The sequence below is a fragment of the Mauremys reevesii genome, linkage group 8 (genome assembly GCF_016161935.1).
Source record: "Mauremys reevesii isolate NIE-2019 linkage group 8, ASM1616193v1, whole genome shotgun sequence".
In the NCBI taxonomy this organism is placed as follows: domain Eukaryota; kingdom Metazoa; phylum Chordata; order Testudines; family Geoemydidae; genus Mauremys; species Mauremys reevesii.
Genome location: NC_052630.1, coordinates 94,464,661 through 94,485,712, shown reverse-complemented (window position 1 = coordinate 94,485,712; position 21,052 = coordinate 94,464,661). Strand labels below are relative to the sequence as shown.

Below are 21,052 nucleotides of genomic sequence, written 5' to 3'. Positions count from 1 at the left end.
CTCACCCACTTCTCATTGTTCAAGGAGTCACATCACAAAAAAATAAACCCAACAACACCCTCCTTTTCTGTCAGTTTTAGCAAAGGCCGATGGCTGAATGAGGATGGAGGCCAAACTAACCATTCACCCACAGGAGTGGTCCCGCCAGCCCAGTGCTGAGGCACAGCAGTGGGTAGCATGGAGAACCTTGGCCTCCATGCGAGAGCTGCTTGGCCAGAAGATTGGAATGGTGTCACGCCGGTATTGTACCCCAGCACATTTAAGACTAAGAGCCACAAAAGCCTTTTACAGCTGATTGAGTGTGGCTAGGTTAGACAAAAAATGGAGGGTAAAAGACCTTTATGGTATGACCTCACTCAAGGATTAAAAATGTTTTCGTACTATGTTTGAGAAACCATCACAATGAATTGAGATGACATTTATCTCAAGGAAAAACTGGGTAAAATTCTCTTTGACATGAGGAGAGTGGCAACTGTACATGCTTAATGACCCACAAACATTTATTTGCTAGAACAACAGCTGAGCATTGGGTGAGCAGTAAAATTGAAGATTTTTTTTTTAAAGTCTTAATACAATGTAAAGGCATATTGACTAATTCCAGCATTCTGTTACTCATTTTTGACTGCGTGTTTTCCATACAAACACTTTTTAAAAGGTGTCTGAACAATAATTATCAGTGCCCAGGAAGAAAAAAGCTGCATGAATGTGTTACATTGCACTCCATAATGCCTTATGGAAATATGCTTATGAAAGTAAATATGACAACTGGAATGTTTTATGCTAGATATGCCATGTAACATATCTCAGAAAACGTTATGATCTCCTGAATATATTCATCCCATTTGTATGCATGTATCATTTTTAGGTTTGAAGTTATGAGTATTGGGTATGTACTTGATTAATTTTAAGTAGCCTCAGTGAAGCAGTTGTTCAGCTTCCTGAGAAAAGACTATTCTCAGTAAGTGCCCAGTCAAGAAACACTTAAGCTAATAATAAACTTGGAGACACCTATCCACATCTGAGCTTTCCCGGGAATGTGGCCTGGCTGGTAAGGAACTCAGTCATGCATGGACATGTGACTTGCCCGTGTGACTCCAAAATGCCATCTTGGAGTTGAATTCTGGATAGGAGACAGGAGGGGATCTCCACCCACAAGAGAAAGTCTATTTAAGCCCCTGGGAGACACCTCCATTTTGTCTTCAGCTGGCTCAAGAGATGGCCTCTCCACCCCCAAAGGATACCCAAAAGAAACTGGAACAGAGGACAGTAACCACAGGGGTGTGAGTGATTGCTGAACCCAGACTAGGAGGTAGCTAGTCTGTAAAAGAAGCTTACTGGAACATTTCTGAGGGTGAGATTTCATCTGTAATCACTTTCTTACTGTAGTAGGTGTAGACTTGTGTGGTTTATTTTATTTTGCTTGGTAATTCACTTTGTTCTGTCTGTTATTACTTGGAATCACTTAAATCCTACTTTTTGTATTTAATAAAATCACTTTTTACTTATTAATTAACCCAGAGTATGTATTAATACCCGAGGGGGAGGGACAAACAGCTGTGCATATGTATCAGTGTTATAGAGGGTGAACAATTCATGCGTTTACCCTGTATAAGCTTTATACAGGGTAAAATGGATTTATTTGGGGTTTGGACCCCACTGGGAGCTGGGCATCTGAGTGTTAGAGACAGGAGCAATTCTTAAGCTGTTTTCAGTTAAGCCTGCAGCTGTTGGGGGATGTGGTTCAGGCCTGGGTCTGGGTTTGTAGCAGGCTAGCATGTCTGGCTCAAACCAGGCAGGGTTCTGAAGTCCCAAGCTGCCAGGGAAAATGGGCTTAGTGGTAGTCCCAACACATCAGTTGGCAGTTCCCAAGGGGTGTTCTGTGATCCAACCTATCACAGAATGATGTCACCAATGAGGTCTATTTCCTTTAGCAACTTGCATTCCTGTTACATGCATTCTCCACAGATGAAGAGAAGAGGAAATGAGAAAATCAAAAGCCAGGCTGTTCACAAGCATTTCATTACTGAGGATGGGTAATGAAGTTCAGAAAAAAATCACTAAACCTCTCCCTGCAACTTGTGACACCTTGGGCCCAGTATTCAGACTACACATATATAGCTCCCATTGACTGAGCTGGAGTTCTGGGCACTCAGCACACCCCCACAATAAGGCCCAAAGTTGTCTCAAGATTCAGTAAATGAGGCACCCAAAATCAACGACCACTTTTAAAAATTGTGGTCTCCATGTCAGAGTTCAAAGATAAGAAGAAGTTACTCACCTTGTGCAGTAATGATGGTTTTTTGAGATGTGCATCCCTGTGGGTGCTTCACTTTATGTGTCAGTGCGTCCCTGCACCGGAGATCGGTGAATACGGTGTAGGGAGGTTCAGCCATGAGTGCTTCCTATTTCGCTGACCCGTCTGGCTGACATGATGGCCATCAGAAACGTGACCTTCATGGAGAGAGCAGGTTGCTAGTGGCTCAAAGGGTGGTCTGGTCAGACATTTGAATACATGATTCAGGTCCCATGGTGGTGTAGGTTGTTGAACTTCCAAATACATGTTCTGTATACTCACTAGGAAGCATCTGAGATGCATGTAGGGTCATTCTCAGCTGGGAGGCAGCCCCTTTGCACCACACCACTGGCTGATTCAGTTGCTGGTTTAGGGCATGTGGCAGGAGCAAAAGGTGGTAGGACTAAGGTCTTCACTATAACCCATTTATCTCCAGATGATTTAGCGGCTTCTTGGAACCAATAGCAAGCAGTGTAATTTAGAGCACTGTCTGCAAATTATGCTGAGGGTAGAGAAATAGGAATAGGAAAGCACTGCTCTTACCCTTCCTGAGCTGTGCGCTACACAGCCTGAAAAGTACTATGCAAATACAATGCATTATCATCAATGGTGACTTTATCAGAGTTCTGCATTTGCAGTCAGGTTTTCAATTATGTATATTTTTCTTTTCTAATTAATGTGAAGTGAGGTGGAATCAGTCTTTGCAAAAAAAAAAAAAAAAGTTACACTGGCTTTCAAGCCATAAATGTTAAATATTTTCAGCAGAATAACTCTGGTGGTTTATAGAGCTGAATGGACAATGGTAAGTACATTTTTCTAAAGAAAGAAAGTTTTCATTTTCTGCTTTGACAAAACCCCCCAGAATTGAACTTTTTTAAAACTAAAAAAAAGCTCACACATGACTCCTTATTCCCACAAATTTAAATAATTGACAACATACCTTCAATGCTGCTGATGCATGAATCACCATAAAACCAGGTTAATTTCAGTTCCTTTGTAAGTTGTGAAGTGTGTGTGGGGGGGAATCAAAGTTGCCAAATGGAGAAGAACATAATTAGTACTGACATATTTTGTATTAAAGGATCTAAGACAGTTTTGAGGAGCGGATAGAGGAAAAAATTTAAAAACAGAGAAAGGAATACACAGTCCTTTTAAAGAACTTCCTTTTGTTTATCTCTTGAGGTTATACTTAGGGCTGTCGATTAATCACAGTTAACTCTCGCGATTAACTCAAAAAAATGAATCACGATTAATCACACAGTTAAATAGTAGAATACCAATTGAAATGTATTAAATACTTTGGATGTTTTTCTACATTTTCAAATATATTGATTTCTATTACAACATAGAATACAAAGTGTACACCGCTCACTTTATATTTATTTTTATTACAAACATTTTCACTATAAAAATGATAAAAGAAATAGTATTTTTCAATTCACTTCATACCAATATTGTAGTGCAATCTCTATCATGAAAGTGTAACTTGCAAATGTCTATTTTTTTTTTTGTTACACAACTGCACTCACAAACAAAACAATGTAAAACTTTAGAGCCTACAAGTCCACTCAGGCCTACTTCTTGTTCAGCCAATCACTAAGACAAACAAGTTTGTTTACATTTACGGGAGATAATGCTGCCTACTTCTTATTGACAATGTCACCTGAAAGTGAGAACAGGTATTCGCATGGATGATGACCCAGCACATGTTCATTTTAAGAACCTTTCACAGCAGATTTGACAAAACCCAAAGAAGGTACCAATGTGAGATTTCTAAGGATAGATACAGCACTCGACCCAAGGTTTAAGAATCTGAAGTGCCTTCCAAAATCTGAGAGGGACAAGGTGTGAAGCATCCTTTCAGATGTCTTAAAAGAGCAACACTCCGATGCAGAAACTACAGAACCTGAACCACCAAAAAAAAAAAAAAAATCAACCTTCTGCTGGTGGCATCTGACTCAGATGATGAAAATGAACATGCATTTGTCTGCACTGCCTTGGCTTGTTATTGAGCAGAATCTGTCATCAGCACGGATGCATATATTCTGGAATGGTGGTTGAAGCATGAAGGGACATATGAATCTTTAGCACATCTGGTATGTAAATATCTCACGATGTCGGATACAACAGTGCCATGTGAACGCCTGTTCTCACTTTCAGGTGACACTGTAAACAAGAAGCCGACAGCATTATCTCCTGCAAATTGTAACCAAACTTGTTTGTCTAAGTGAGGGGGGAGGGATAGCTCAGTGGTTTGAGCTTTGGACTGCTAAACCCAGGATCGTGAGTTTAATCCTTGAGGGGGCCATTTAGGGAACTGTGGCAAAAATCTGTCTGGGGATTGGTTCTGCTTCAAGCAGGGGGTTGGACTAGATGACCTCCTGAGGTCCCTTCCAACCCTGATATTCTATGATTGGCTGAAATGGGACTGAGTGGACTTGTAGATTCTAAAGTTTTAGATTGTTTTATTTTTAAATGCAGGTTTTTTGTACATAATTCTACATTTGTAAGTTCATCTTTCATGATAAAGAGATTGCATTACAGTACCTGTATTAGGTGAATTGAAAAATACTATTTCTTTTGTTTTTTACAGCACAAATATTTGTAATAAAAAATAAATATAAAGTGAGCACTGTACACTTGGTATTCCATGTTGTCATTGAAATCAATATATTTGAAAACATCCCAAAATATTAAACAATAAAATACTATTTATTTGAACAGCAAGATTAATAGAGATTAATTTTTTTAATCGCTTGACAGCCCTAGTTAAAAGGCATAGTCACTACAATAAAATTAGGATTGTTAAATTCAGAAGAGAAAAGATGTTTCCTACTATAACATTTAGACCATGGAGATATAGAGCAGAGAGATCACAGTGTGCCAGGATGTAAAGACCTTCCATGCAAGCTTATAACAAATAGGCATTTGTAATTCTTTATCAATACTTACTATTTCATTAAACTATTTCCCCCACTCCCTGTAACAACGGCACAATAATCAACAGAAATTTGTGAGTTCCAGCCACATCTCTACAATATGGGGAGGCTTTTGTTTTTTAAATATATACTAAGTCAAAATGCTAAATTATTTCAATACAGCAAACTCTCTTTTCCCTTCCTCCAACTACTGTACACAAACAGACACATCGGCTTGTGCTGTGACCCACACTGACCTAGCAGAAAATACAGGACTTGTGGAGTGGGCACAGCCAGAGTGGAAAAGATTCTGATGCAGCTCAGAATTCTAAATGAAGCTTTAAATACATACTAGTATTTATACTACAATATTTATTTTCTAAATGGAATTACTGGGTTCCATCCCAGCAGTGATTAGGGTCAGATAACCTTCTCAAAGACCACTAACGTGCTTTTATTGACAATGATTCAACTATTCAAACATACTAGATTTTGAAATGAAAACTTGTAGCACTCTAGCCATTAAATATTACTTAAGATATATGGTAAATGTTTAATTCTGAGTACAGGGGAGGGAAAAATGCTCTTGATAAACACAAGATATACTTTTGTTGTTTGTCAGCCCTGTTTCTCCTTAGTAGCCAAACCACACATGTGGGTACACATGGAAAGAGTCCTCCATTCAACATGCATTATAATTTGCTGTAATAATCCTTTGTTTAAAAACAGAACAAGTGTGCAGTAAACAGCTTATCACGTTGTACGATAGAATCCTTCCCTACAGCAAGTCTGGTACGCCGCAGTGAAGAGCATGCCTTTCTGAAGCACAGGAGGACAGTTATATTGTACTAATTTCTAGACATTTAAAGTCTTTATTTAAAAAGCAAAACCAAACTAACAAAAACCAATGCACTGCACACTTACAGAGCTTTAGGCCCAGGGATCTCAAGAGGCTTTACAAGCAGCATAATGCCACCACTGCAGACAGAGAAGTATTGCCATTTTGCAGATGGGGAACAGAGGCAAAGAGAGTTAAAGCTAAAAATTTTGAAGTGGCCTCGGATTTTGGGTGCCCAATTTGATATTCCCTAAGGCCTGATTTTCTAGAAGTGTTGAGCACATGCAACTCCCGCAGGAGTGCTAAGTGCTAAGGAGCTTTGACAAGTCAGACATGTGTCCCTCAAGAACTGAGGCAGACAAAATCAGAAGCCACTTTTAAAAAATATTTGGGCTTACGTTATTCGCTCTAGGTCACAGAAGTCTGTGGCAGTGCCAGGAATAGAATCCAGCTGTGTCTCACTCTCTGCTTAATCACTAGACCATCCTTCCTTTCGGTGAATGTGATGCTCATTAAAGATGGCATCTCAACAGTACTGGAAAGAGCAGCTTTCCTTTAGGCACAGCATGGGCAGCAGCACCAATTCACTTCCACCCTTTTCTTGAGAAGCCAGAAAGGAAGGTGATGGGGAGAGAGACTGAGTTATCCCAGTCATGGTCTGCCTGCCAGGAATCTCAACAGGGTGTCAGCTGCAATCGGGGTTCATGTGATGTGGCCTCTCTCGCACTGGACTGAAACTAGACTGAGCCGAACAACTCATCTCAGATCTTTTTAGGGGAAAACTATTACACTAAATAAACTGATTTTAAAAGGGCAGATTTAGAAATAGTACAAGAAAAAGCAAGGTTATTTTTGACAACTCTTTTGTGCCCCTGATTTGCTGTTGCTAAGATTCCATGTAACACCTTCTTGTGAAGCATGCGGCAGAATCTATGCTGCATATTAAAAATGTATTAATGTAGCTAATTTTACACTATAATTTAGATTTTAAAAACACAAAAATTGAAAGTCATGATTCCCACCGGAGCTGTAATTTGGCCACACTGTATGCATGTGAAGGAAAAAACTGTTGCTTACCTCTCGTAACTGTTGTTCTTCGAGATGTGTTGCTCATGTGCATTCCAATAGGTGTGTGCGCGCACCGCGTGCATGATCGCCGGAAAGCTTTTCCCCTAGCAGTACCCATCGGGTTGGCTGTGGAGACCCCTAGAGTGGCGCCTTTATGGCGGTGTACACATGTCCCTGCCAACCTGCTGTCTGCTCAGTTCCTTCTTGCTGGAATACTCCGACAGTGGGGAGGTAGGCGGGATTTGGACTAGACATGAGCTACACATCTCGAAGAACAGTTACGAGAGGTACGTAACCATTTTTTCTTCTTTGAGTGATTGCTCATGTGCATTCCAATAGGTTACTTCCCAGCCATTACCCAGGGAGAGTGAAGGACTTCCCTACCAAAAACAACATCTCCCCTCGCCTGCTGGGTGATAGCATAGTGTGAAGTGAAGGTGTGGACTGAAGACCAGGTTGCCGCCTTGCAGATATCCTGGAAAGGGACCTGCGCCAGGAATGCTTCAAACGCTGCCTGCGCTCTGGTAGAGTGCGCCGTAAGCGGAGGGGCTGGAACTTTAGCCAGGTCATAGCAAGTCCTGATACAGGACGTGATCCATGACGAGATGCACTGTGATGAGATCGGGAGCCCCCTCATTTTTTCTGCGATAGCAATAAAGAGCTGTGGTGATTTACAATAAAAAGCTGTGGTGATTTATCTAGAACATCACTGCAGTATTGTCCCTGAGCACTGATCCAGGCCCGCCTTCAGGGCATGTGTGTGACACTTGGCATGCCTGGCGAACCACCCTCGGCTCCCTTACGTTGATGTGCAGCGATAGCTCTGCATGGGACCAGAGGCCCTGGGTTCTGATATTCCCCAGATGTGCTCCCCAACCGAGTGCCGAGGCGTCCGTGACCAGGGACAGCGTAGGCTGGGGTTTGGCAAAGGGTACTCCCATACAAACCAGCTGTGGTTGCAGCCACCAGCGGAAAGAGCCGAGGTGGGAGGGTCACTTTTGAGTCCAATGGGTCCCTGCCTGGTCTGTGCACTTGCACTAACCATGCCTGGAGGAGCCGAAGGCGCAGCCTGGAGTGCTGTACCACATATGTACAGGCTGCCATGTGCCCCAAATTTCATACAATTTCTGGCCATGGTTGTGGGAAAGCAGAGTAGGGTCTCAATAACGTTCATGAGCGCTTTGAAACACAGTTCAGGAAGGAACGTCCTCGCGTGCGTGGAGTCCAAGAGAGCGCCGATAAACTCTGTTCTTTGTGTGGGGGTCAATGTGGACTTGGGCTCGTTCAATATAAGTCCCAGCCTGTGAAGCATAGCCTGGGCCAGGGACACGTTTTCTGCCACCTGTGCTTGGGACTCGACCTTAATGAGCCAGTCATAGAAATACGTGAATACCTGCACGTTGGGCCTGCAGAGGAAGGCTGCCATGACTGCCATACACTTGGTGAACACCCGGGAGGCCACTGAGAGGCCAAATGGGAGCACCCTGAACTGGTAGTGCTGTTCACTAACCACAAATCTGAATAAGCATCTGTGGGATGGGATAATAGCAATGTGAAAGTACACGTCCTTCAAAAAGTCTCCTGTATGCAGGGAGGGAATGATAGTGGGCAGAGAGACCATGCGAAACTTCACCTTCTTTATGAATGTGTTGAGGTCTTGTAAGTCCAGGATAGACTGAAGCCCACCCTTGGCCTTGGGGATGAGGAAAGAGCAGGAGTAGAACCCCTGAATTCCTGAGGAACCTCCTCTATTGTCCCTAGAGCTAGGAGTGATTGCATCTCCTGCAAAAGGAGTTGCTCATGAAAGGGGTCCCTGAAAAGGGACAGGGAAGAGGGGTGGAAGGGCAGGAGGGAGGGCACAGAATTGGATAGAATATCCAGCTCCTACCGTGCTGAGGACCCAGCGATCTGACATGATCTGAGACCAAGCACGGTAGAAGCGGGAGAGTTGATTCACAAAGGGGGCGGGGGGGGAGGATCCAAGATGGCGACTGGTGCACTGTCCTCGGGCGCATCTTCAAAAGTTAGGCTTGGGGCCAGGGGGCTGTTTGGCTGAACCCTGGCCTTGGCCCGAGGAGCATTGCGGTGGGCACCTCTTATTATTCCTGCCCCTTCTCCTTGATGGATCTCGTCTAGGAAGCCCAGGGTAGAAGCAGGACAAGGACTGAGGTCTAAAGGGCTTTCTCTGAGGCGCTGGGGTGTGAAGCCCCTGAGACTTCACAGTCGCCCGAGAGTTCTATAGGCTATGCAAGCCTGTGTCCATGTTTTGAGTGAACAGGCCCTTGCAGTCCAAGGGAAGGTCCTGTATGGTGTTCTGGACCTCCGGTGGGATACCCAAAACCTGGAGCCATGCATTGCACCTCATTGCAACGGTGGTGGCCATGGTTCGAGAGGCAGAGTCCACCACGTCCAGTGCTGCCTGGAGGGCGGTCCTAGACACCACTCTACCCTCCTCAAGGAGTGCAAACTCCTTGTGAGAATCGGCCGGGATTAACTCCTGGAATTTAGCCAACGAGCTCCAGGAATTAAAGGCATATCGGCTAAGCACTGCCTGCTGATTCGCTACTCGAAGCTGGAGCCCACCAGTTGAATAGAGTTTACAGCCAAAGAGATCCAGCTTCTTGGCGTCCCAGTGATGGAGGGGCACGGGGGGCTGACACTACCGATATTGGCCTGGATCCCTGACCCTGACCCTGGTGGTAGGCCCAAGGGGTCCAAAAGGGCCATTGTACTGGACCCTGCCACTGGGGTGGCCAAGTGATGGCTGGTGCCAGTTGTTCCACTGGCCTATGGTGCCGGGATCGGTGCCAGGACTGGGAGTGGTGGTGGCTGCATCGGGAGACAGAAGATTCGGCATCTGACTCTGACAAGTATTCTGTACCCAACCATGGAGGAGCAGAGCCCGATGGTGCCTGCGAGCGGTACCGGGGAGATGGAGATCAGCGCCGCAACATCATGGGCTTCCCCCGATGATGAATCGATGGCGGTACCGCGACGGATGTCGGTGCAGTCCATGGTGCCGTCGCCGGTGCTACTGACAGTGCCTGAGTTTGCAAAGCCAGGCCCCACACCTGCGGGGCCGAGTACTGTGCCGTCATGGCAATGAGGTCTCGAGCCACCTCATATCTGCCCCAAGTGGAGGAGAGGTCAAGCTCTTCCTCCAAATCGTCCCAGGTAGGGGAGTCTGTTCTTGCTGGACTCGATGGCTCTGCCACTGGGGCTGAAGTCAACGGCACCGGTTCTTGAGGACGCACCCCACTGGAATCCTTCCTCGGCTTCTTGATAGAGGAACATCCTGTCTGGTTTCTTTTTCTTATGCAGCACCAGGGACTGCGAATGGTGCCGTCTGGTGGCACTGGCCTTGCAGGCCAGGGAGCGGTGCCAGTGCTCCCTGGTGGAGTCCTTCCTTGGTACTGGATGTCCCAGCACTGAGGCCACTGCGCTGCGCACCGAGGATGCCAGTGTTGGCTCTGGCTGAAGGGCCGACTTCATCAGGAGGAGCTTCAGATGATAGACCCGCTCCTTCTTAGTCCTGGGTCTGAAGATCCTGCAAATAGGGCACTTATCTGTCTGATGGCCCTCCTGCAGGCACTTGAGACAGGCGGCGTGTGGATCACTTGTGGGTAGGTTTCGCGCACCTCTCGCACGCCTTAAACCCCTGCAACTGAGGCATGCCCCGGCACCGGGGAGAGTAAAATGGGGGAGGGGGAAAGCCCCCTAAGTAAGCTAAACTGATCTACAACTATTAACAACTTACTAATGACTATTTACACAAATACAAGGGAACCACTAGGTAGGCACTTGCAGATGCAAGAGACTGAGCCGTTCCAATGACCGTCACAGGTGTTAAGAAGGAACTGAGCAGATGGCAGGTCGGCAGGGACATATATACACCACCATATAGGCGCCACTCTAGGGGTCTCTGCAGCTGACCCGACGGGTACTGCTAGGGGAAAAGCTTACCAGCAATCATGCATGTGGCGCGTGCACACACACCTATTGGAATTCACATGAGCAATCACTCTAAGAAGAACAGAGTGCAACAGTAATGCAACATCCTGCATTACTTGTATGAAGTTCATTTTATGTCTTCATATATGTAATACATAGCCAAGCTAGGCTTGCTGTGGGAATTATGACATTGAATTTCCTGACATCTTTGTTTGGAATCTCAGCCACAGCACTAACAGACTTTAGGATCTGTTTCTTTAGTGGGGTTAGGCAGAGAGGAAAAAACAATGAGGCCTTCAGAGACTGGTCAGGGTACACTGAAGGTAATGAACCGCTAAGGATTATTCAAGGTTTGTGCAGATAGCTGAGCATATTAACCAAACATGCAACATGCAAACCTCTGCAGGCACACCTAGTAGTGGATGACGTGCTCTGCATGTTAATATGTAGTTTTCAAATAGCAATCACCTCAATTTGTTTAAAAGAAAATGTGATTTTAGAAACAATAGTGCTGGGGATTGAATCAGACCTCCTGGGCTCTATTCCCAGCTTTCCCCCTGACCTACTGTGTAGCCTTTATCTGACTGTGCCCCAGTTTCTCCAACTAGAAAACAGGTAAATAGTTCACCTATACAGGTGTTTTGAGAGGCTTATTAATATTTGTGACCTACTTTGAGTGATCTAGAAATGCCAGTTACTATCCCTTGCTAAATCCACGCCACATCTGAAGTTTAAGAAAAATTAAATGTGGATTAGAAAGCAAAAAGTGATTTTTTTAACATCAGAAAACCATCTGAATAGAGTTTTACCAACTCTTCCTCTTTCCACCCACCAAGAAAATCCTACGAACTGAGAGTATGCATAAGAAATTTCAGCACATTGAGCATTTAAGACACTTAAGTGTCTGAAGATTGGGGATTATACTAGAAGTGCCTTTTCAACCTTAAGTATTGCAATAGAAGTGCAACACTACAGAAGAGCTTCCGGAGGACAGATAGTAAAATAGCCTGAGTTTGCACATTTGTTTCTCTTTTTAAATGACTTCAAACAGAGTTTCAAAACAAAATGCATTTTTTAACAAGTACTTTGCTTTGGTTTCTCAGAATTTATAAATATTTCACATCAAGATAGGTATTATTTTAAAACAAGATGCGAAATGTGACAAAATAAAAAGTTACAAGATGACAATTTTATTGTAAGACTGACTTGTGTGCATGTCTCCTGCTTGTCAAATTTCTCATCACTCCTAGTAAGGTAAATGCATAATAAATTTAGTATTGTGTGTACTGTGGACTTAATCTTTCCATAAGAAGTTGTGAAACACAGCATGCAGCACTGACAGTAGAAGGTAGAAACATTTTTACCAATCTGTCTTAATTTTACATGCTACTTTTCCCCCTGTGACAACATTCATCTTTCAGTACTGAGTTCCTTTCACTTTAATTCCAACTTCTTTCTTTCACTGGAGTCCACTAAACTATCCAATTGCAGCATAAGAGTTTTACAGCTAGTTAGAAGTTGGTACTTGCAATATTTTTCCTAGTGGAAGTATATTTTAAAATTAACTCCACAAGGATTTAGAATTAGTTTCTTTAACAAATAAAAGGGCCAGTGTAGATTTTGCTCAAGGCTCCCAGACCTTTGGAAAGTAACATCTTTTAATTTCATCTATTTCTGTATGGGCAAGAAAGTAATTTTAAATATTTAAACAAAAATTCTATAGAGGCTTAGGCAAACGCAGTGTATAGGTTTTAGAAAGCACTTAGACACATGAGGCTAACAAGAGGCAGACTCAAGAGATGCAGGCTTTGGGTATCCTAATTCTTTATGCAAAAATGAAAGAAGAAATCTTTTAAAAGCACTCGACAAAGTATTAGAGTAAGATCAATGTGCAAAATACAAATCTAGATTTTGAACATCTCAAATTCAGAGGCTGGTTCAGGGTCATCTTTATATGATAAGCAAGACATTTATACACTGGAATTTAAACAACTCTTACTTATTGAATACCAGTATTTGTATCCCAGACATTCACCAACATAACACTTAAGCCACCTAAAATGGACCAATAAAGTATAAATACAATATTTCTGTAGTTTATTTACTATAAATGTATATTTAAAAATGCATGAACTCTATAAAAGTTCTCTAGGTTCTCCCTCATCTCCTCTGACATAAAATCATGTTGTATGTCAACCAGAAGGACTGGAAACAAAATAAGCTTTGACACTGGGGTGGGAGGGAAGAAGCATGGGGGTCTTGACTATACAGTTTAAGTTATAAAATCCACAGGGAAATCTAAATGGTGTGTTTTTCTGTTTACCTTCAGGTGACAATGTCCAAATGCCTTAACACATTGCTGAATGTCTGTTACATAAATTCCTGTCACTAAGAATAAAAATAATGGATGGATGGATAATGGTCAGGCTGGACCTTCTGCCTGTTGCCAGTGGTGTCTTGCATACAAATTTAAAAATAGCTTGCAAGTAATATGCAGTCAATCTGGCCTGGAAAACATCAGCACAGTCAACCATTCAGGTACAGCCCATTCACCCCCGAACAGAGATGTTAGATGGCTCAAAGGACTCAAGTTCTTTGGGTTAAGTCAGCAAATAAACTATTGTTCAAACTCTTTTTCAGACTCTGTGCCTACAAACCAATGCTGAATATGGTCTTTTCAAAAAAGTTTGCATTCAAACTAAATTAAAAGGAAAAGAAATTGTGCTTTGTCCAATACATTCTAAAATTTCACAGTTCTCCATTTTATAATGAACAGGATCATTCAAATGCCATCTGTACCATGATGTGATGCATTGTCAAACATCCTAATAAAATCCTGCAGTTTTCCCTCTTACCACATAGGAAAGCATCAGTAATTTTCTTCTTGAACTTTAATAAAAAATGGATCCCAAAACAATACATAGTTAGATCATGCATTTCAATCAGTAAAAGAAAGGGATTTCTTCCTCTTCTGTTCACTGTATCATTCTTTTAGTCCAGTAAGACTAGCACACTTTATTTTCATGAATTGGAAAGTAAGAGCCTATCAACCAGCTGAAAATAAACATGATGTGCTGGCTGTGCTTCATGGAAGGCCTAGCTAAATGGAGGAAAGGTCAGTCCATCATGAGAGGACAAAGAATAAAATAAATCTGTAGCAAGGAGCTTCTTGGGTGGGGGGATGATTCTTAGCTTCATATTACAAGGCTCTATCTGGTTCTGGACCTTTTCCCAACCTCATCAAATGAGGCTGCACAACCTGCTAGTTTAACTCCCAGGCTGGCAAGGAAACGAAGGAAAATTGGCTCCTCAGACGTACATGATTTGAAGGAACAGAGAAATCTTCTGCCTTCCACCTATATAAACCCTGATGAGGGGGCTCCTCAAATCACATTTGGCATTAGGGATGCCCAAGTAGGTGTGCCAATGAAGAGGTCACATCCCTTTATTCAATCTGAGAAGCTCACTGTACAACGGGGCAGAGGCATGGTCTCACATATCTTCCCAAGCTTCCTTTTGGAGGCATCTCCTACACGTTTCCTTCTTTACCTGATCAACTCCAACCAAGGCCTTGCATTGGGAACTACACTCATCATCCATTCCTCCCCTGGCAACTCCAAGTAATCATCTCCCCTGTAAGAGGGACAGACTTGAGAGACAGACTTGTAAACTAGCATTAGATGGCCATTTCCTAAGGAGAAATAAACTTTCGAAGTAGGATGCATTGTCTGAAAAGCTTAGAAGTTTCACAGGTGGTCAAACCCTAATGTATTTATAGAGCACCAATCACTAATATTCAAGCGGTGATCTGTCCAGCCCAACTGCCTCTGAAGTGAATCTGCCTGTTGAAGAAGCATCTTGATCTATTAAAGAGACACCATTTAAAGAGATCACTTGCAAAATATCCCAGTGCTACAAGTGACAGTTCTTACAGATTTTTAAAAGGAAAAAGATTCCCTTGTATGTTTTCTGACTTCACTTTTAAATATAATTCTGCACAACCCTTCTGGATTACTTTGAAGTGAAATGCTGAAACAATTCATATTCTAAAGTGCCTTTAAAAGATATTTAATTAGAAAAAACCCAGCAGAAAACCATCCAATTAGGTGGATGTATGTACAGCCCACTGGCCATTTTATTGCTTCTTTTCTATTCGTGTGAATGGATTGTACAGAGATTTCTGCTCCCCTACTGAAATGATTTACGTTTAGCATCCCTTCTTGAGTAAAAGTCTCAACTCCAATACACCGCTCTCTGTATGCAGGGAGAGTTCCTCATTGCACTGAGTGGGAGATCACAAGTTTGGGAACACAGAATACTGGTGGCTTGATCTACATTGTGATACAGAGAAACAAGTTTCTCTCGATGGATTTTTGGCACCATGGAGGTACAAACATGATTTGTCCATTTTATCATCCCAAAAGAATCAAAAGTTTTGCAGGGGAAAAAATCTGTTCAGTGAACTGTTTGTAAAGTTTTTCAGGTGAATGTTTTTCCCTTCAGCTCGTTGGTTCCTTTTTAACTGCAAAAGTTATTGGAATCTTTTCCTCCTTTTGAACAGAAGTAAAATCCACTTTTGGCTTTGCAAGATCATGCTCAGTAGCATTCTGGCCTTCTTTATCCTTAGATGCTTCCAGAAGATGCTGCGTGTTAAGTTTGAAAATGAGGCGAGGGTCTGGTCCAGGAAGAGAGGGGCAATTGCAGCTCTTTCTTATTTTAAGCGCCTATGAAAACAAGCAGAAGAAATCAAATCAACTTACTAAAACAACGTTGTAGGTAAAAACAATTTAGGAGCATGCAGTTTGGTGCATGACAGTCAGTCCCTTAGCTTTCCAGTATGAATTGTATTTGTTAGTTATATGTTAGTGACTTCAAAATTAGGTCTATACACATATTATCTGACAATTTATCGAGGAAAACCAAGACCTCCTGGGGTCAGAAGAGCCACTAATATGGTAAAAGATACTGTTTTTACAGAGAATGTTTTCTCAGACACTCCATGAAGAGTGGATTACTTTAAGAGGTATGGTGCCATGGTGTTAACTGTATACAGCAGGGGTAGGCAACCTATGGTATGCGTGCCAAAGTCAGCACATGAGCTGATTTTCAGTGGTACTCAGACTGCTCGGGTCCTGGCCACCGGTCCAGGGGGGACTCTGCATTTTAATTTAATTTTAAATGAAGCTTCTTAAACATTTTAAAAACCTTATTTACTTTACATACAACAAAAGTTTGGTTATATATTATAGATTTACAGAAAGAGACCTTCTAAAAACATTAAAATGTATTACTGGCACACGAAACCTTAAATTAGAGTGAATAAATGAAGACTCGGCACAGCACTTCTGAAAGGTTGCCGACCCCGGTATACAGCATTGGAAATCCACAAAACTCTCATAATTTAATAAAACAATGTAAAGTCATAATATACTCTAATATTTAGTACTTATCATTATCATGACCACTTTCATATCTGCCGTTAAATGCTTTTTAGCCTTACTGAAAAAAAGTAGAACACACACTTTATGGGCAAATGACCATCCAGCTGCATTTTTAATCCTTGCATCAGAAAGTTCATTCCCTGTATGTTTTACTCCATTTGTCTCAATTCCCTTCCTAACCTCATGTTTCAGAAGAGTTCTTGTCAGAGTTTCCTTGAGTTACTTGCAGCTAAATCCTGCCCTAGCCATTGGGAGTGGTGTTATGGGGAAACTACAGAAAACAGTGGCCTAGACCCAGAGTGAGAGACGAGGGCGACCACGCAGTGGAGTTCACACTGCAGATCCTTTTTAAAAAAAAAAAAAAAAGGAAGGGAATAATTCACCCTTGGCTTAGGTATGCTACAGACTAGAATAGCCACACTCACTTTTGCAATATGAAATGTATTTATGTGGACACAGTGGCTTGCCCTTCTCCCTCACCTACCTAGTTCAGTAGGTATGCTGCCCTGCTGCTAACATAGCGAGCAAGGGCTGACTTAGATTCCTTATATACCTACAGGGAGGGAAGGATTTGCCTCAATTTGAAGTTCATTCAGATCCTTCCAATAGGGGTAGTATGTACAGATCACTTCTGCAATTTTTAAAAGGAAAGAAAAGTCCAGCTTAATAGCTCCTTTTACAAAGAGGTTATGAAACCACGTTTTTCTAACGAAAATCTTTTTAGTGTAATAAACTGATATCTCTGGAACTGGCCTAGAAACAAATGGAATTTAATAGCTCCAACTGGCCTTTAGAAAAAAGCAAGTTCCAGAGACACGACAAGTGTTTCTCATCTGTGCTATGTGATAGTTTCTGGTTGAAATGCAGTGTTTGAATCATCACAAACACAACTTTGGGCTGCAGAGATTCCTCTCAGTTATAACTTCTTTTTATTAAATAAAAATATAAGTTTAACATTTGTGGTTCTGCAAGCTAAGCATCCAACTATTCCCCAAATTTTATCATACATATCAACCCAACTCTGCTTCAGTGACCAATCAATTTCAAAACTGTTATTTAGAATGACAGACTAAGAGTTTTCTCTTGTTCTCTTACAGAACATAAGCTGCTGCAAGACTGCATTAATGTCAAGCAGCATTATTCAAGGCAAGTAGAAATATAAATCTTTAAGTTGTATCCTTAAAAGGGCAACATAATCCTCTTTTAAATTAATTTAGCAGTTTAAAATCTCTGGTTTTCTTGACTATGTAATGCTTATCTTCCTTCCTTGGGTTCACTTATCTAAAATATTGGCGTTCACAACATCAAGAGTTACATGCAATAGCTCTGGAGTAATATTCTTACCCTGCAGAGGCCTCTGCTTTCTTATTATACAAAGCAGCTGGAGGTGCCTGATTAAAACACACCAATTCATAATCCATAAAAAACTGAAGTCTACTATTATGACAGTTGAAAGGCTATGTTTAGCATGGGTCTTCCTGTTAAAGACAGAGCTGCATCCACACTTTAGGGAGTGAGTGACTTTTGCAATGATTTTGCATGTGGGTATTTGTCCTTGGTACAGAGGATTCAGTTCTATTTAGTGGATGCTCTTTCCTAAGCTCAGGTGGCTCCTGCTATTTTTTTTTAAGTGCAAATAATGTACTCAATGCAGCAGAACCATTAAGATGACATTTCCCAACTAGTTCAAGAAGCCTACAATGTCCTCTTTCTGGAAGATAAAGCATCCCAATGCCTACCTTCAATATCACTATCATAACTTCAATTCCAATAATTTGGGGTTGCTCAAGAAATTCCACTTCTACCATCCAATCCAGCTAATTTAGTTGTAAGGATAGTGCATAGACATTCCCAATTAAATGCTTACAACTTACCAAGTTAATATTTTAGATAAGTAAACCCAAGGAAGATAGGCATTATAGTCAAGAAAACCAGAGATTTAAAATTGCTAAATTAATTTAAAAGAGGATTACGTTGCCCTTTTCAAGATACAACTTAAATTTTTATATTTCTATTTGCCTTGAATAACCAGCCCTGATATACTAACAAATCCAGTCAGAACCAAGGCAATATCACCAAGTTAAATCTTTAGTGGAGTACTTGGATTAGATTGGGGTTTGCAGGCACATTACTACTGTTTTTTTCAGGCTCCCATTACGACAAAAGCACTGCGCTGCACTGCAGAAGAGAAACTGTTAATGATGAAGATCACCCTGTGTGTGTGTATTGACACAGAGAGCGGTCACCAAGTAATATTATTTCTATCAAAAGATTTCAGACTTTGGCTTGTAAATGGCAAAGGCGGAGCAGATTTCTACTACAATATAGCCATAGCCACCTACAAACAGCAATGGGGTGGAGGCCTGCCTGTGCCGTTGCTTAGTACCTCACCCACACTTCTCACTCACATACACCAAAACTTATTGTGGCACAGATGGCTGTATGCAGGTCCTGGGAAAGAGGATGGATTTTATCCCTCAGTAATATATATATACACACACACACACACTTCACCACTGTCACATTCCTGGGCTTACTGAACCTGACACCCCTATGCCTGGCCTCTCTGAATACACCTCCCCTCAGGTCTCTGGCCATCACCTCGCTTGGGATGGAATCACACCATTCTCCCACTTTAGGATCTTCCTTTGGATTGCAGTCCCCGCCGCATCAACTGTGACTGCCTCAGAAGGCCTGACTAACGTACTGAAAATGATAGTGGTACACAGTGATCTGACAGTCCTTTTAATGCAAATTATTATTTATTAGAACAAATGCATTTCAGAGAAAACCAATTCTTAAAACAATCAGACTGTACACATATCTAGCTGACTAGGTATGTAACCATCTTCCACCTGGGAATCCTGGTAGGTATAATTCTCTTACAGACCACCAAGACCTCTGGGGTTAGTTCATTCCCTCAGCTCAAACCATTCTCTCCCTCAGCCTCAGGGAGAGAGTTCTTTAAGAGCTGTTTAGTCCTTTTGATCACCCCCTCAAGACCAGATCTCATTTTAACTGATTACAGCCCTTTGATCTGTTAGGTTATGTTTATATAACCTCTGTAAGCGAGCCTCCCAGCCTGGGTCAACAGTTTCAGGCTAGCCAGGCTGCCCCTAGTACTCAAATAGCTGTGCAGAGAGCACTTGGAAGTTGCAGCTTGGGCTGAAGCTTGGCCTGTGAAGGGGGATGTGTTGAGAGCCCAAGCTGCAACGTCTATGCTGCCAACTGTTATTTTTAGAGCACTAGCATGAGCCCCGCTGGCCAGAGTCTGTTAACCAAGCTGGGACACTTGCTTCTGTAGACTGTGTAGACATACCCCCTATTTCATAGCCGTGGCAAAACAAGGCATATAACTAGGAGGCAGAATGTAAGATCCACAAAACCGGATTGTTTTTCAAGTAAGTGTGCATGGAGAGCAGGGTGGGTGGGTGGTGGTGTCCTTTTCTGGGGTCACTCTCTTCTTGGCAACAGTCCTCCTGGAATAAAAGCATTCTAAGCATATAATAAACATTCCATTACCCCAGTGTAATACAGTCTCTATCAACAACTATGTTACATATCTGTATACTTAGGTATTACATAGCAGCTCCATGACTGTCACAATCACCTTTAAAAGGAAAGCTACAGGAAAAGATGCATCCAAGTTGCTTTAGCATTTTCATCATAGATTGAAAAGTTTTCACCAGCAATTGGATACGATGACATTCCAGGGGAGGCGGGTGAAAGAAAATAACCTTTTTTCTCTCATGTTTTCTAAAACTATCATTTCTCCAAAATAGCACTCTTGTAACAGCCTATTTGTTCTGGGCCTGAAGTAGACATCAGTGTGTGTGTCAGGACTAAGTATTCTCTCTCATTCTAGTTTAGAAAATGTTACTATCAAGCTTGTTAACGTCATAAAATTTAGAAGCCAATTCAATTATACTAGCTAGTAAAATATCTGCCTTTACTTATGTCACAGACAAAATGAAATTCTGGAAAATGAATAGTGCTTGTATAGTATATACACAGGGCTTGTACGTATTTTCTTGTACTTCAGGTTTACCTTTATGTTCAAATAATCTGCTTGCTGTAGATGAGAATCCTAAATAATTACAAAATTCATAAGCATGAGTCACTTTGCATTCCAATTCTGATTTTACTAAACTCACAAGATTGAGAAAAGATGATGGGGGAAAAAGAAAAAAAGGGAAAAAAAAGGAACTTGCACAGAATTATATATCCCTCAAAGAGACTGTTCTATATCCAAGGACTGTGGACAGCATGGCAGCTCAAAAAGAGGACAAAGATAATGGATATTAGAGACAAGTTGGTCACCAAAATATAGACTACTGCAGTTTGTGTTGCAGAATCAAGCTTCCAATTTTATTAGTTGGAAATTTAAAGGTAATCATAAATAAAATACCTGTTATAGGTTTTGAATATTTGTATTTGGAGTTCTACATTTCAGATGCAATTTTCATGTTGGCTTACAGTACTAGTTCTCTATTTCTCTCAATTACCCTCATAATAATATAAGCAGCTATAATACCCAGATCCC

At 41.8% G+C, this 21,052-nt stretch overlaps 1 protein-coding gene across 4 annotated transcripts in view; it reads right to left on the bottom strand.

Annotated features, from left to right (window-relative positions):
* Positions 1 to 12,993: 12,993 nt before the first annotated feature.
* OMA1 (OMA1 zinc metallopeptidase) overlaps positions 12,994 to 21,052 on the bottom strand; it is a 34,424-nt gene continuing 26,365 nt past the window's right edge. For 3 of the 4 annotated variants that reach the window (XM_039485718.1, XM_039485714.1, XM_039485715.1), the window contains one exon: positions 12,994 to 15,792. In XM_039485718.1, the coding sequence (XP_039341652.1) occupies positions 15,568 to 15,792 (225 nt within the window). In that variant the 3' untranslated portion in view covers positions 12,994 to 15,567. Of the gene's footprint in view, positions 15,793 to 19,850; positions 19,989 to 21,052 lie in introns of those variants that run through there. The other variant, XM_039485716.1, reaches the window with a different exon arrangement.